This window comes from Mycetomoellerius zeteki, unplaced genomic scaffold (assembly GCF_001594055.1).
Source record: "Mycetomoellerius zeteki isolate Tzet28-1 unplaced genomic scaffold, Tzet1.0 scaffold228, whole genome shotgun sequence".
NCBI lineage: Eukaryota > Metazoa > Arthropoda > Insecta > Hymenoptera > Formicidae > Mycetomoellerius > Mycetomoellerius zeteki.
Window position 1 is genome coordinate 475,948 of NW_017257203.1, and position 17,856 is coordinate 493,803.

The 17,856-nt window shown below is 32.9% G+C and overlaps 1 protein-coding gene and 1 pseudogene across 2 annotated transcripts in view; one reads left to right on the forward strand and one right to left on the reverse strand.

Moving 5' to 3' along the window:
- LOC108723272 (LIM and SH3 domain protein Lasp) overlaps positions 1-17,856 on the reverse strand; it is a 40,362-nt gene that overhangs the window by 6,015 nt on the left and 16,491 nt on the right. For both annotated transcript variants that reach the window (XM_018448866.1, XM_018448865.1), the window contains one exon: positions 11,106-11,200. In XM_018448866.1, coding sequence (XP_018304368.1) covers positions 11,106-11,200 — 95 coding nt within the window. The remainder of the gene's footprint in view (positions 1-11,105; positions 11,201-17,856) is intronic.
- Positions 3,264-4,641, forward strand: LOC108723275 (uncharacterized; annotated as a pseudogene).

Sequence of the window (17,856 nt, forward strand, 5' to 3'; positions counted from 1 at the left end):
TATAGGACTTTTTTTCTTAGTTTTTTACTCCTCTACACGCTCCCGAAGTTTTGCCATTTAATTTGGAAACACCCTGTATATATATATATATATGACGCGTGTTAACATAAAATAAGGATAATTATTAATCAATCGGTAACCGAGTGAAATTCGATAGAAACCTCCTGGTTAGGAACTCGACCGATTTAATCACGGCATAGGTAACTGTCCGGTGCTTATTTAACGAGATAGAAATCGGTGTGTGAACGCATAACGATACGTACGCCTGCAGTAAATGACACGCGTGAGAATGCAATTTCAGTGACATGCGTGAACGTATCGATAGTATCGTATTGCGATCCGTATTAAAAATGCCGGTACTGACGCAATTAAGGAAACGCTTAGCATAGTGTTGATAATTGAAAATTCCGGTACATTAACCCGTTACCTGTTGCAACTTTCTATGTATATTCTATCACGCTTTACGTACTAAAAGTGCATATATACACCCAAAAAAAATATTCTGTCGATAAGCGGGGAATTCCTCTTAGCATTTCCTCTAAGCAAAAAATCTTACATTAATCTTATATTAATCAGGTGCGTGTATTTATTATATAACATGTATTCATCTATAAAAATGAGGACATATGAGCTATGATCAAAAATAAATTCCTCTATAGAAAATTCTATAATATTATAATAACTCGAATAGCCTTTTGAAATAAAAGGATACACAAAATACTAGCGGCACGCTTACTTGTTAAAAGAGATTTGTCATTTACGTGCTACAGTAGTACGCGTGCATGTCACTACATGCAAGACATTCTTCTAGTATTGAGAGGATCGCAATTCTATAAATCCAGTACTTTAGGGTTATACGAAATTTCTTTATTTTGTAGAGTATCCTCTTGAGGTCATATATAAATGGAAAATTCTCTGACATTCTCAAAATCCTGACAACACGGAACCGCTAAATGGCAGAATATTTTTTTTTGTGTGTATGTACGTAAAATTTATAATTTTTAATTTATTATTTTTTACGCGTAAAAATATTTGTCATATTACAAATTAAATGAAACTGCAAGACTATTCTTTCTCTTTAAATAAATCTATTTTTAGTAATTACATTTTTTATGGCATTAATTAGCCGTATTTTGGACCATGTATCTGAAATAATTATCGAAAGTAAATTGTATAAATCGTATAACGCGCGAGAATTAACCGGCGTATACATGAAACGCAATCGAGATTTGTGTCACGACTTCGTTTCCCATATACGGCCGCGTTGTCTGACCCGGTAATTGTGCCACGCCGCACGATTACGTAATACTCCGGCGCACCGTACACGAATAATAGGCATGCACTCTTGACTCTCTTTGTTCAGAAAAGACGAGGGATAGGCATTGTTACGTGCCCAGGGAGGAAGAATTATCTTGTCGACCGATGCGCATCCGAGTTCCTTGAATTTAGCGTGGAAAAAGAGGAAGTTCACTAAAAATAATGTTGAGAACGGCCACAAACGAAAGAAAATTGGAAAACAATACGGCCCGTGTCTTCTCGTGCGACTCTATTGCACGTTTCCAATTGTTATACGGCAAATACAGATAATAATATAATAGATAGATACGAGATAAAAATAATACGTTCTCGCAATTTTTTTCAGATAGCTCAACGGAAATTTAAATATGATATAGAGTTATAATTAAAGATTGGCCAACGGATTGAATAAAAAAGCATGAGTTTCTAAATGTTAAATACATATTTCTATGTCATTATCACATTTAATTAAAAACAATATTTTTTTAAGAATGATCTACTTGCGAAATATTAAAAATTAAAATTTATGATTTAATGTATGCGTTTAAATGATCCTATCAATAAAACAAATTTTTTTTAAGATTTTCAATAAAAATTTATAAATATATATATGATTGTATGATTTTTTTCGCAGAGATTAACTCTACGGACTACATCACGACCACGATTAATGCGCAACGAAGTGATTCATCGAATCATTTAACCACATACGTATATGTACGATGACTAATCTCTTAACAAACGCTTGTCTACGTACTGTGATGTATGTCCGTAATATTTATCGAATTTTTCTGACGCACTCAGGGCATATCTTACAATTAAGCAGAAAATGTGAGAATTTGCCAACATAATATATGGCGCGAATAAAATAACAAGCATTTCGTCAGAGCATAAATTTAAAATAATTAAATCACTCGTAAGATCATAACGCATCTGATACGCAATACAATAAATATTCATTTAAAAAAGATCTATCTTACTCCAACGTACGTGGCCGAATTTAATGCATTAAATGTGTGTGTGATACAATAATTATATACTCTTTCGAGAATACAATACGAACAAAATGGCATTCAAGTTAATATTTATCAATGGCATTGTAAATACTAATCAAATTACGGAGCGACAGAAATTTAGGTATATATATCTCTCATAACATATATTATTGTTCAATGAAGCTTCTTCAGATTACTTAACTGCGTCACACGATCCTGCATGCTTGATTTATTGAATATTATATATGTAAGTATCACCAATGTATTGGAGAGGATAACATCTGTTGCACCTGATTATCACACCGGTCAAATAGCAGCAGCGAGATGGTACTGATAAATTACGGCCAAGAATCATAATACCGCTTGATAAACGAATATTTAAACATGCACATTACTATACATATTAAACACATTACTTACATTAGCATTAAAGTTTAAAGACTCATCCAATGTGATAATATGAACAAATTTAAACATCGAATATTTTATGATTTACGAAGCTCTTATATGTAAACTTGTCTCCTTTCTTAAAATACTTAAAACCATTTTTTTTACTGAATCGTCTAGAATTATTTAGAATCTCAAAATTTTATTGTATTAATTTATTTTATAATTATTTATTACAAATTTCTTAAACATAAATTCAATTTTTCCTAATTTTCTTTTAATATATCTGCCAAGTTAACGCATGCATTTATACCATTAATAGATTTGCAAGAGATGAAATTCAATATTAATTGCATTTAATATTAATTACATATATTAAAAATATATTTTATCTTTATATTCGAATGTTATTTATCCTGATTCGAAAACCAAGGATTTCCACATCTAAATTGTATGTTATCGACCTTATATAAAGTTTCATAAAGTGTTTCTCAGTACAAACAGAGAAGTGGGATAAATGGCAGCAAATGCAAGACTCACAAAACCACATTTCTCGTGAGAGTGATTACGTACAATATTACATCGATGCGCACAAAGTTCATGAAGTCTCGCAATGTTTCTTGCCGCAGGAGAAATTTCAGGGCGGGTCTATTGGGTTCCGTTACTGCGGTTAAATCTCAGATGGCTTCGGAACTTGCTGCACGTCAATCGTGACGACAAAACGAAGCCGTAACTGTGTCCGCATTCTAGAAATTCTCACGAAGGCCGAGACAAAGAGCAGAAAACGCCCGGAAAAGATACGCATTACGAATTGTAAGCCTCGTAAAAGTACCATAATGTTTGTTCTTTTCTAATCCTCTTATTATATCTCTAAAAAAAATATTTTTTAAATACAAAAACATTTATATACAATATATGTATAAAAAACATTTATCTTTTTTTAAATACACAATATACGACTCTTCAAATAATTTAAATATATGTAGTAAAATATTTCATATAATTATTTATATTATTATGTCATAATAATTTATATAATCACAATAAAAATGGAACGTAAATTAACTTAAATTTAACTGATATTGGCGAAATTAGGCGCTTGTTTGTAATCTACAATTTATTCGATTAAGAAATATAACTCATATCGTGTAATCGGCAATTATTTTGTAATTTAATTAATTTGCAGAAAATTATACGCTTCTCATAAACAGGCATAATATGAGTGGGCTATTCTGCTTGAAAATGTTAACCTTTCAATAGAGATATTATTTTCTCAATAGAAAATTGCCTCACGAAAGTTCAATGTACTTTTTTCATTTTCGACGTTTAAAACGTTTAAAACAATGAAACTGACTGTTTAGAATTTTTTTCTCTGATAATCTATATTTGTAAGGATATATAAAGATCATACGTTATGGATCTTTGCTTTCAAGACTACTTCTCAACGTAACACGATGCTCGGCGTTTTGCATTATTCAGTCTAATAAAAAAGAAAAGGCTGTCGTGTTGAAAAGAATCTAGCTACTCTCCCTTTCCGACGTAATAACGCGAATCTCATGCAAGTACTTAATTTATGCAAAGTTTTAATTTACGCACTCACTTTCGATATTTCGTGCTGGAAATTTACATGCTACTCATTTTGCACGATTCGCATAAATTGCACGTTGTTACGCAGAGGAGATAAATACCGGATGCAAATGCGTTCGTGATTTGCTTTTAATCGCGGATTTCTACCGTGAGCGATGGAAATCGGTGCATATGGTGCGTACGTTACTCCGTATAATGTAATGCAAAAATTTCATACGCCCGCAGTGACAACGGGGTCCAGAGGTGGATGCATTGTGGGACAAGGTCGGTTCACCGTAGACATGCAGACAGGCCACGCTAGGCTGGGCACCCCTTTACGACTAGCTGTTAAATTGTTCGAAGCTAAAAGTACGACGTGACAGGCGGCGGCGTTTCCTGTTCCATCTGCTCGCCGTCGAGGCAAACGACTGCCAAATGAGATTCGGCATGGGCACGTTTATGCATTACATTACACTTTGTTAAAACCAGTCATCCCACTTTCCCAAATATATTCAAATATTATAACTAAAATGTGAAAATATAATAAATGTGTTGAACAATAAATTTAAATATATATTTTAAAATAAATACTTAAAAATCCATAGTTATACAAAAAATATAAGAACATAAAATGTGAAAATAAAGTATAAAAGACATATGTATGCACCATAAAGGAAAATCAAATCGATACAAAAAGCAGTAGATTAAATTAATAAAATTAATTAATAAAAATAATAAATGATAACAGTTAAAGTCAAAGTAGATATTTTTATAAAAAATATTGGATTACAAAAATTTCTGATGAAATGCTAAATAAAACACAGTCCTTTCAAAAGCGAAAAATAATCTCTCTTCTGATATCAAAAAAATAACGAGGCAGCAATATTTTGTTGCAGGAAGTTCACTGTTATAGAAACTCGAATATATTTTGGTGTTATACGATGCTACGCGAGTTTGGATTAAGCTGACAGAAATACTGAAATATGAAATTCGCGAAAAGCAGTTTTGTCAAAAATATACCAAGGTAACAAAATTTTATAAACTATACGCGTACAAAATGATATAGCAATTTATTTTTTGCATATTCTAAATCATATGATTAATTTAAGAAAGTTTCGCAATTATGAAAATATAAGACGATTTAAACGTGACTGTACACATAAAAAACGATTTGTCTTTTCTTCAAAATTAATACATGCGTTAGATTAAAAGATAAATGTATAATTTATTTTCTATTCATGCAATGATTCAACGTAACCTTTCTCCTTTTATGAATCAAGGAAAATATTACTAATTTGTAGTTAAGTATACATATAGGATTGCGGTGCGATTTAAGCAAGTTACATCCACTAAATAGAAACGATTATCGTTGAAGGAAATGAGTCATTCGCAGTGAACCAACAAACAGTCGTGGATGATATCATTCGTACTTTATTAAAATTTTGGAAGATATGACACACTACATGTAAAAATAATATACAACGCAAAAAAGATGAGAAAATTATACAGCGAAGAAAGAAAGACTGCTTAGCAACAGAATGTCTGAAGAAAAATCGCGCTTTTTCTCAAACATAAATTTTTTAACAAACAAGTCAATGCTTTTAATAAAAAGTTGACCGGAATTTTCTTGCATAAATGTTTCATTTTTAACTTATCTGGAAAAAATATAAGCTTGGAATAGAAAAATTCTATTTAAAGAAAGTATACTTTCGTATTCGCGCCCACGATATGGCAAAACTAAAGGAGGAACGCAAATGTGAAGGAAAGGCAGACTGAAAAAAAATGCACAAGCAGGTCTCCACACGTGTTCTCTTTTACTATCCGGTAGAGCGCTTAATTCGACGTATATGTATAGCCTGTCGGCGAAACACGCATATATGTGCTAAGAGTGTCCGGAACACGTGTTTTAATCGTATAACGTTATATCCGTGAAGAGACCACTTTACTTAATTCGCAATACTCCTCTTTGAAACCTCGACTAGACGAACTGCACGAAACAAAATTTTTAATTAATCTCAAATCACACTCGGCTGCACTTGTAACGAATTGCCTTAAGTAAAGGTGAAAAGGGAGATAAAAATGTAAGAATTAACGAAATGAATATAAGAATTAACGAGATGAGTATAAGAATTAACGAGATGTACTAAAAATGTTTACAATTATCATTTAATGCTCAAAATTGTTAAATTATGCTGCAATATAGTAATTACTATTAAGTTGATTATATCTAGTAGTTGCAGTATAAAACAAATATTCAATTTATAAAATTTTGTGTATGTACGAAAATACTTTTAAATTGTTAAATGTTTTATGTATTATATATTTTATTAAAATGGCATATATTTGAAATAACGCAAGGCACGATTATATACTCTCTAAATTCTTTGAAGTGAAATTGAAATCTCATTCTGAAGAGTGAAAAATGAGTCTCAAAAAAGAGTAGCTTAATTTTTAATCTTTAAGAGTGAGATTTCAATCTTCAAAGTGAGATTCACTCTAAAAGTTTCTCAAAGAGTAAAAATTTATTTTATTTATACACGATACTTAATCGCTATTATATTTGAGAATGTATTACACGTATTTTTTTAGAAAATTAAAACAGTATAAAAGAATCACTGGTTTTTCTATATTGTATTTGGAAGTAACATAAAAAATGTAGTAGCGATTCAGAACTTGGATAAAAAATTATTTCAATAAGAAACTTGCTTTTAAAACATAATTAACATGAATGAAAACATTTTCATTTAAATTATAAAATTATATCATTAAATATAAATACCTAAATAAACTGTTTCATACAATTCATTTTTATAAGTATAAATTTCCAATTTCAGTTATACATTTGAAAGAGTGCGAAGGAATTAATAACTATACAATTGCACAGAATGTGAGAGTAAAAATAAATTAAGAATAGATTGAGGTTAGTTCGCATAGGGGAAAGATAATGAGCGAGAAAGATAAAATTATGGTATAAGGGAGAGATATAAGGGGGAAACCAGACGAATGAATGAATCTCGCAGCTCATACGTGTTCGGTTTTACTTATTCAGTACATCATCTGATTCGACACGCATCGCTGATACATACCCCGCTTGCTGTACGCGGAATACAAAATTCTTTCGATGAGGCATTATCCGCATAGTGTCGTTGACTTTGTGCCCATTTTCTTTAATCAATTTCAATGAAGGCAAATGTCTCAAGCAGATAATAAATGCGGCTTTACGTCAAGTAAGCAACTTTCTAAGTGATAAAATGCAACGACCATCTATGTGAGATGCTTAAAATGAGACATAATAGGTCCAAGTTAATTATCGAAAAGTTGTATCTTTCGAAAACGCTCATAGCTTGAAATTTAATAATTCATAACATAACGTGTAATTTGTGTGATAAATCACAGTATGTTTACTTTGAAGTTTAAATTTTATTTCATATTTTAAAGCGTGATTAATGTAAAACATGACATATAATGTTTCAATATTAAAAAATAAGCAGAAACTCTGCTTCGAAATTTCTGAATAAAACTTGCAATAATTTATCAAATTAATTTTAAATTGTAAATAGTTGTATCCTGTTTAGTGATCTTTCAACTCTGTGATCAATCAAATACTTTTCTCCATTTGTAGTTTACGCATTCGTGTTCTCCTTTTGTGAATATATCGGATGACGCTTTCTCGGCGAGAAAAGGATTGAAGTGTCTCGAACGAATTACTTGTCATTACGAAGCATATTATATGCCATATAAGTGCTGAAGAGAAGTCCGTACGTAAGAAGAGAGAAATGCAGATTCGAATCGCGACTCAGAGATTTCGTCATCGCGATGCACAACCGGAATACTGTACGAGTCACGGACGTATCTCTTGGTGCAACGTGGCATACCGATATGAAAAGACGAAGGCGCACAGAGAGAAAACCATAGTGCATTCGATTATCGTCAACAATAAATTGAATTACAAAGATTGAGATACAAGAAATTAAATGCAAGTGATCCTCTAACGCGTTATCAAAATAATTTAATCTCTATCATAATCACAAAAGAAGATTAATTATCTCAAAAATATATAATAATTATTTGGAATTTTTGTAAATTTGGTTCGTAAATTTTATTTTAAAATATACTGTTAGAGTAATGTGTATTTTTATTTGTAATCGATAAGTATAATAAAAAAGATCGTTCCGTTAACGAACAACAAACGATAAAAAAAAGATAAAAAGATGTCAGGAGGTTATCGCAGGAAAACGTTAGAAACTTTTACACGCTTCCTCTCGGGATCTCCTATTGTATAAAAATAGTACAATTAATATCCGTCGGGGTCACGAAATTAACCGCAACGCCAAGTTACTTTCGTTGTGTCGCCCAACGATTCTAATTTATACTTTCAAATCATGATGAATGTCTTACACTTAACACGAGACTCGAAATCCTGATTAAGATAAACGTTATCGCTACGGTTTTCTTTACACGTTTTTTCTTCGTCTTATCTCATAAAACTTTCACGGGCTTGAATCATAATTTTTCTTGCTTCGTTCAAGACAGCACTTTGATTGCGACAGGAAAGTTAATTTATAATTATTACAGGTTTTATTGAAATAAGTAAAGGGTTGTCGCAAGACGAAATCTCTTAGTCATTGCTATTAACGTCCCAGTGATTAGTCCAATACTTTATCGTATTTCTCAAAATAAGTAACGGCTTATTTTTCTTATTATGATGAAGCAAAATAACGATGAGGAATATTCATCCATCATTCGATATTAATTAAAAGCTAATGTATAACCGTTTTGTCATACAAGTATATGTATATGTTTACACATCGTTATATCAAAACTATAAAATTAAGTGGAATAGGAATATCCGCGACAGAACTGGTTTTCGTCGATCAGTTATTACGTTGCTTTGATCAAGCATGGTCTCTCAAACAACTCATTATATTCAATTTGAAATGCATTTTCCTGCTTAAAAGTGCGTTTGAATTTATTTCTAATATAGATGGATATATGTTTTAGTGTATAAATACATGAATACATCACCTAGAATTTTTATTATTACTTTGATAGTCACCGTTAACAATTGAAGAAAATGTCAAGTAATGCATTCAAACGTAGACGGTAACATACCGTCGCTTTCCAGTTTAATTCTTCATTTGAATGAAAGCGCGTTTAATTTGCGAGACGAGTAGACACGCGAAACGTCACTACGGAACGGAATAGTTGACTCTAGGCGTAGAAAATGATTTTTATTCTGCATGGCGATTTCATGCGAGCACTGTGAGCAGGACGAAGCGGAGCTTATGTGAAGCGTTACGCTACCGGCGATGTGTAAAAGGACACACGCGGTTTTAAAAGTCCTCGCTGCGCCCGAAAGGAGGATCCTCCGGTGGAGGAGGCACGACAGCCGTGTATTATCTACGAGGGGCACTACTTATATTTTGATCCTTGGCAACACTGAGTGTTGTCAGGTGCCATTTGACGTTTCCACTAGAAAGTTTGACATTTTTGACCATAACCTTCTTCAGAACGTTTTGTTATTTGAGCGCGATTTGTATTGTTTACAGTCACTTGAAAATTGTCTCAGCGAAAAAATGGAACTCGTGAAAATTTTCGTGCAACAATTTATTACGACTTTCGACGTGGATTATCAAGACAGGAGTGCATCGATCAACTTACTTCCACTTTTGGCGATAAAGCCCCATCCTTTGCCACTGTGAAACGCTGGTATAACGAATTTAATCGTGGTCGCCGTTCGCTCATCGACGAAAGTCGTGAAGGTCGTCCAAAATCAGTTGTTGTGTCAGAAAACATTGATGCTGTGCAAAAACTAATAATGCAAGATCGTCATGTGACATACTGTGAGATTGAGACAACCTTAGGCATTAGTTCCACCAGCATATATAAAATATTGCATGATCATTTAGCCGTGAAAAAGGTTTGTTCTCGTTGGATCCCACATAATCTGACAAAATCTCAAAAAGATGCTCATACTCGGCCACATGAACGCTCGGTCGTGCGCTTTCGCTGCGTCGACATGCCTGCAATGGTATACGTTTAACTATCAGAGATTCGCAATCGCGCGAACGAACGAACGAGCGGCTATTTTCCTCTCGTATGCTCTTCTCGCGAGACTTCGGCCCGTTGTTCACCGGATATTAAACGTCGCGTTATTGCTACGCGCGCATGCAGGATCGAGGAGCCCGCGAGACACGTGCGTGTGCCATTAGCATCGCCAACATCAATGTTGCATTTCCCTTCCCATGAGTGCCAAGCGTACTCACAACGTACAACGAAATAAAATTGCGCGTTTAAGAATCTTGAATAAACATTTAATGTGTTGGATCCTACTCGGAGCTACACGAAGACGACGTTTATGGTGCTCAAAATGCGGGAAGAGAACAGCATGTTTCTTCTCAAGTCAGTAATTATGAAGATAATTCGTATGTTCTTAAATTAACTAAACAAGGATAGAAATATGATATGCTGAACTGGTGAAATTGAAATCGGTTCAAATTAAAATATTATGTGACAATAATCATAAAATAAAACATATAAAAACAGTCAATATTAGCTCTACAATGTAGAATGCAAAATACTAAAAAATAATCTTGTTCACTTTTTATGCTCTATTAGGGTTTTTCCAGGCAATGCCAACAAGTGTTAAGTACCGCGATTAATTTGGTTGCGTAAAGCAGCTTATTATGCGACTGAAAAAAAGAGAACGCGACAAACAGTCCGACTCACAGACAGCAGTTTTCACGGGTCAACTTTCTTTCTGCAATAAAATGGAACGCGAATTTCGTCAGAGGCATGAGAAGTATACGATCACGTAAACAAGAAATTAAATACCAAAACATGTATAACGTTCCTACTTACGCCTCGCAATATGGCTGTTTGTTGAAACCCTTGTACGTCCGCATATTCAGGGTCATACCGCAGCCCTGACACTTGAAACATTGCTTGTGCCATATCTGTAACAAGGAAACATATCAATTTGTCAGGTTTATGCGATTACAAACATAACGCGAAAAAAAAGAAGAAAAATAAAACGCTTAGTACAATACACCTCTCAAATTTTCGAATTTTATAATCAGTATTAAACTTGATTCGTTGTAATACGAATCATAATCTGATACAGTAGGTATTATGTGCAGCGCATTTCGTCATCAACTCTTTCAGTTACATCAACAAGTGTTGCAAATGCGCTCTTCTATAAATATTAAAAGTTTGTTTTCTACGAATCTTATTTCGATCGAGAAGTGTCCTACTTAATTTTCTTGCATATCTCTTTAGAACCTGTATGCTTATAAATCATTTACTTTCACCAAGATAATTTCATCATATAAATTTCATTGCACTGCACTTGCGGAAAATAAACGTCAGCGATAAATAACGAATGATACTATTGGTGATGATAATATTACGGCACGACAAAGATATCTCGCGACCTTATTCGCAGTGTTATGGACTGTTAATATTTCATAATAATGATATCAATATAATAAGGCAATCTAATATCTTATACAGATAATCATATGACGTTAACGAGATGAAATTATCAGTTTCTTTCGCCGTAATCTCTCTCTTTGTTAATGAGATATTTTCAGTACTTAACCGCCGGAATTAATTACAAGTTTCGTACTCGAAGTATATGCTTCTCTAAAAGAAGAAAACAGTTTAGTTGTCATAGAAGTAAATTTCAGATCTGTTGAAAGTTTTTACCTATTGTTAATTAGCGCATAGCAGACCAAAAGAAATGTTTGACCAAATTATTCATAAGCTAAACTTTTTTATAAACTTTCAAACATTAATGTCTGCATGCAATAACAAAAATCGTATTTAACCAAAGTAAAATAATTAAAAATGTAATTTAATGAGATGGAACAAAAATAAAAATTATCCTATTCCGAATAAAACTAATAAAATTTTTTAGTACAACCAATCCGTTCTACAGAAAAAAAAAAGATAATTATTTTATTAGAATGACTAACGATTTCGCATTATTAATGACTCTTCTTGTCTTGTTTTTAGAGAAATAATCAAATATACAGGGTGTCCCAGAATGACCGCATTTCCTCTTAAGAACGTATTCTTGATGTAATTTTAAGACGAAAATCCTAATGCAAAAATGTCGAGGCTACAATAATTTTTGAATTATTTAAATTGAATTGGTTAAAGATAGTGTGTAATTAGAAATAGCCTCCCTCGATATTTTCGTATTAAGATTTTCGTCCTAGAATGTTCAAAAGAATCCAGAAATAATAATAGAGGCTATAAAAGTAAAATGGTTTTTTACTTATAAACATTTAAAGTTAACTTATAATTTAAAAAATTATTGTAGTCTCGACATTTTCGTATTAGGATTTTCGTCTCAAAATTACCTCAAGAATACGTCCGGAAATGCGATCATTCTGGGACACCCTGTATATATAATATACTGTATATATAAAATGTATTTCGACTTAACTTGCAGAGACATGAGCCGATATGGATATGAAATACTATATAATAGTTTAACATCCAAGATAAAATTCTCCTGATGTTAAATAGCATTAAAATTGCATTTATTAGAACCCTTTCATCTCAAAAAGGTTAAACGACATTTAGTTAGTTCTTGAAATCGCACTCAACCCTGTCACGTTATACTCGATATGCTATTGATAAATAAGATATATGGCTTTCAGTGATACAGTGCGACGAGCATTAACCAAATACGTCTGCTGTAATCCAACAGCTGTGCGTATCATCATCATCATCTCATAATCTTTCTCGCAAATATTATGAAACACGTTAAGATTCTTCAGACTAGAATGGTGATGTGCATTACGATAAAATTTACTAATACGAGTTCTCCTAATGCTTCTGCAATTTAATCATAGATTTGATAATATACCTCACGATAATCTTTTCAACGAACTGAATATTAGGTATCGAATGACAAGAGTATCGCATATTATATTTTATTTAGCAATTGATATTCTATACAATATATATCTCCATATTTTTCATTAAGTAAACTTGTAAAAACACAATTATTGTAATATATTTCTTAATTTGCCATCGGAACTGTTTTTTTAAACAATATGTACCGAATATATATTTAATTTCAAGAATTTTTTATATTCCTTCGATGTTTCTGTTTACACTGTGGCTCCAAATTTATAATACTTGATTGCTGAGTTCAAACATAAAGCTTTGTTATAAAAAAAATAAAATAAGGTAATTTCTCTTTTTTGTAGAAACATGGATTTAATTATCTTGAATAAGAAGCTAACTGGACGAAGCACACGTACGGTTTTATTCATCGCGTCAAGCCATATATTAGGTTAATCTATACAATCGAAGGTTATCGTAGTGGTATCGAGGCCCTCGGCAATCGACAAGGCCGTTCTCAGGAATCGACAAAGGTTACAGATCGCTAGAGAACGTAGTCGATGACAGCCTGATCTTGATAGTCTCGAAACACGAGATGACCTATTACTATAAAATGAGTCAACTAGGCAATTTATTTATTACATCCTATGTTGGAGAACGAAAGAATTAGTAACTTTTAAATTATTAAATATCTTTAAGTGCAATAGCAAAAAATAGATTAGATGTTGAATGCAACGAAAATATTATATAGATACATTTCAAAAATTTTTTGGTACATTTCAAGAAGGAGTTACTTTGAGAAATATCTACGCTCATTACTATTCTCTTCTATACGCTTTACAATCACTACAATAGCATACAATGTTCTCATAAGACTTCCTTCGTTGCAAAATAACATCGCAAGCAAGAAACTGAAGGCACACCACAATGTGTTTTAACGATCCTTTCGAAAGCCGCATATGTTAGAAAATAGTTGCAGGGACAAAAAGAAGCGGATCCATAAAACAATCTTATGAGCTCTTAAAGTAGTCTTCATGTGTACTAAAAAAAATTATAATTATAAATAACTTCTTGAAAAAGTATCTTAAAAAGAAGAAAATTATATTCTTAAAAATATATAAACTTTGCTAAAAACATCTTGCGTTCGTGGTATATGTTCTTTATCTTTCCGTTTTTAAATTTTGACCACGTATTGATATTTATTGAAAATGATATTCCTTTTTATTAACAAATATCAACATAAAAATAATTTTTATTACGCATTTGAGGCTTCCACGGTTATCTTCTTCGATTATATTAGAGGGTTTGCGGGTTATCACCGTGTCTTCTTTCATGGACGATGCCAACGTTTCGTGAACCATGCTGTTCACTTCATCAGGGCGAGGGGTGCACTGATACAGTATTTTATTTTTTAAATCTCACACACACACAACTGGGGCTAATAATAATTTCGCGTCACCAACATCAACATTATTTATTTTAACTGGAATGAAAGGATGAATCGAGGTAAGCAAAAGCGCGATTTTAATCGTATGTTGCAAGGTCGAAACATCGCGAAGAACTTTGTTGAATAGTGAAACTTTTGCTCTGAATTCCGTAAAATGTCAGCGAACAGACATGTTAAATAAAACATTGTCGGAATCTTTTTTTCTTTTTTAATGTGCGGTACGTTTTGATTTCTAGACGGCGAGGTCATAGACGTCAATTCACGAGACAATGTCGGAATGCGGCTGGTAATAAATGCAACGACACCTTATTTATGTATGTCGTGCGATCGACAAAATACACATATAAGAAATACAACTGTATTGTTAGACAGGCATGCCTGCGATTAGAAATTGATCTCATATTTTACCGTTCATGTTTAATATGTTGTAATGAAGTCAGCCTTGTGTCCACGAAGCTAGAAATCGGTTCGAGATCTCGGACAGAGAAAAAATTAATAAATTACATTTTTGAAATATTCAGTCACATGATCAATGTGTCAGTTGGTCAATTTTTTCTTTATTCAAGATCTGGACCGATTTCTATCGTGGACACAAGACTTTATATAGTCTAGAAAAATCGTAGTATGCACTAAAGTTAATCATATAAAAGAAGCAAATAGAGATATGAAGATAAATTAAAGTTTACAGAAACGCATTTCGGATTGCGCATACAAGATAATTCTATAGTTTTTATTATGATAAAAATGAAATTTGATGAATAAAGAACGATCAAATTATTTTGTATACTATCGTGTGCTGCAAGCATAAATATATGGATTTGCTTTTAATTTGCAAGATTATAATGTACAGAATTGTTCGACTGCACACAAATTCTGATAAGAAATCTGCATAGGGAGAATAACACTGCAGTACGGTTTTCTTGATCAAGCACTTTCACCCGATTTCGGAATGTTTTTTACCTGTGCAAGACTCTTGTTTCGTAAGATATCTTATTTATAGTTGCCGTATATACAGTGTCCTGGATTAAGAAGAGAGCGGTCAGTGTGCGGCAAAACCGCTTATACATCTTGAATATGCTTGACGTTACGTGCGCGCGCGACGGCGCTATGGGATATGACCTTAATTATGTGCTTAGGTGGAAAGCGATTTAATGCTCCGATACGCATAAAACTTAAGAATCTGATAATGTGGTCGCACTCGAGTGCTCTGTTACATTATTCTTTATCGTTGATGCGATAGAATCAGTGATTTGTTTGCCGTCAAGCAACACCCGGTACTCATTATATATAAAATAGATATAATTACATAAGCAATTTATTCCTGAAAGATATTTTGCTCTATTATTTTTTTACATGAAATATCGTTGAATATTTATAGCAATTACTAAGAAACGAAGCAAATCACGAATTGTTGAATAAAATTCGTTATAAAAATTCATTAAAAAGAAGGGATTACATCAACAGCGCGGAAATACATTTTCGTCGAAAAGCCGAGGAAGAATGGCGTTTAAATCGATACTATCGCCAAAAGTGAAAGTTCGGCTACGTGATGAATTGTCGAGTAAGTGGCAATCGGTGGAACAATGACAACTGATCTCGCATGCCTTTCTAACGAGCTGAATATTGAACGTTACATGACGAGCGTGATGCAAATTACGCTTTGTTGAATATTAAACCCAATAGAAATACTTTAAATATTTCAAATATTCAATTGATAAAAAAATGCTAAGAATATCTGTCAATAAAGAATTTGTTGAAATTATTATAGGTAACAAAATTATTTAAATGTGACTTTCATATATCAATCTGAAATCAATTCAACAAATATAATTTATAAAATTAGTGTATTTTATATGATTGGTCATAAATTAGAATAGTTCATCTTAGAAAAAAAATGTTATTATTTAAAGAGGAAACAAAATGTGTCGAGATATTATTTACTATGTCGTATAATTCCTTCTAATAAGAAGCAGGTTATCAAGCCATTAGATACCTCATAGCCATTAGTGACCTCATAGATATATGTTTTATCTGTTTAATTAGAATTCATTACCATAAAGTTATCGCACTTATAGTGGAATGAGATTATTATATGAGATTATTATACGAGATTATTATATTATCAAAATGTCTCATGTTCTTCTCTTATCAGTGCAATTTCCAACGGATTGTATATCATGATGGTAATATAGATTAGAATTGATTTACCTGTGGGTAAACCGCAAAAAAAAGAACTGTTAAACGTTAAGAATAGCCCCATTTTTCTCGCGTGTTTAAAGAATCGCGTATGGTATGTGTACCTCCTATGTAATCGCTATATTCACGCCTTCGCAATCAACGGTGGGAAACAACCGGATGCCGCGCCGCATCGTTGGAATAGCAGGAATATTTAATGACTGAAAAGCAATGTCTGTGAAGCTGGACCCCCCACCATCGAAAATCAAGTTCGGAATAGGTAAAAAATTTAGTGCTAATTAGGTGCTAATTTAGTACCCTAGTCCGAAATTTAGTGCTCCAACCGTTTAGCGGTAAAAAAAAAATGGGGGGTCCAGCTTCATATAAAGCTGGATCCCCCCCCATAATAGAAAAAATATATACAGAGCTCGTATGGAAAAACGAAGTACACAGGGATTTTAGTACTAATTTAGTGCTCCAAAATAAACCAAAACATTTTCAATTATGGCGTTATTTTAAATATAACAACATATTTTAAGTATTACTGTCGTATGCGTTCCGAAAGAGCGCGCGCCGCGCTCTAAAGTTCGTTCCCTGGTCGTCAAAGAATTTGGTGCTCCAAGTTATTCGTACTAAAATGTTCCTTGGACATCCTAGTATCGAAATATATGCATTTCCGATTTTAGTGCTCACTCCAAATTAATGAAAATAATTAATTAGGCGCGAAAAAGGGCGCGCCGCGCTCTAAAGTTCGTTCTCCGGTCGTCCAAGAATTTGATGCTCTCAAGTTTTTTGTATTAAAATGTTCCTTGGACATCTTAGTAACAAAATATATGCATTTCCGATTTTAGTGCTCACTCCAAGTTAATGAAAGTAATTAATTAGGCGCGAAAAAGAGCGCGCTGCGCTCTAAAGTTCGTTCCCCGGTTGTCAAAGTGAGCACTAAAATCGGAAATCCATATATTTTGTTACTAGGATGTCCAAGGAACATTTTAGTACCAAGAACTTGCGAGCACCAAATTCTTTGACGACCGGGGAACGAATTTTAGAGCGCGGCGCGCCCTTTTTCGCGCCTAATTAATTATTTTCATTAATTTGGAGTGAGCACTAAAATCGGAAATGCATATATTT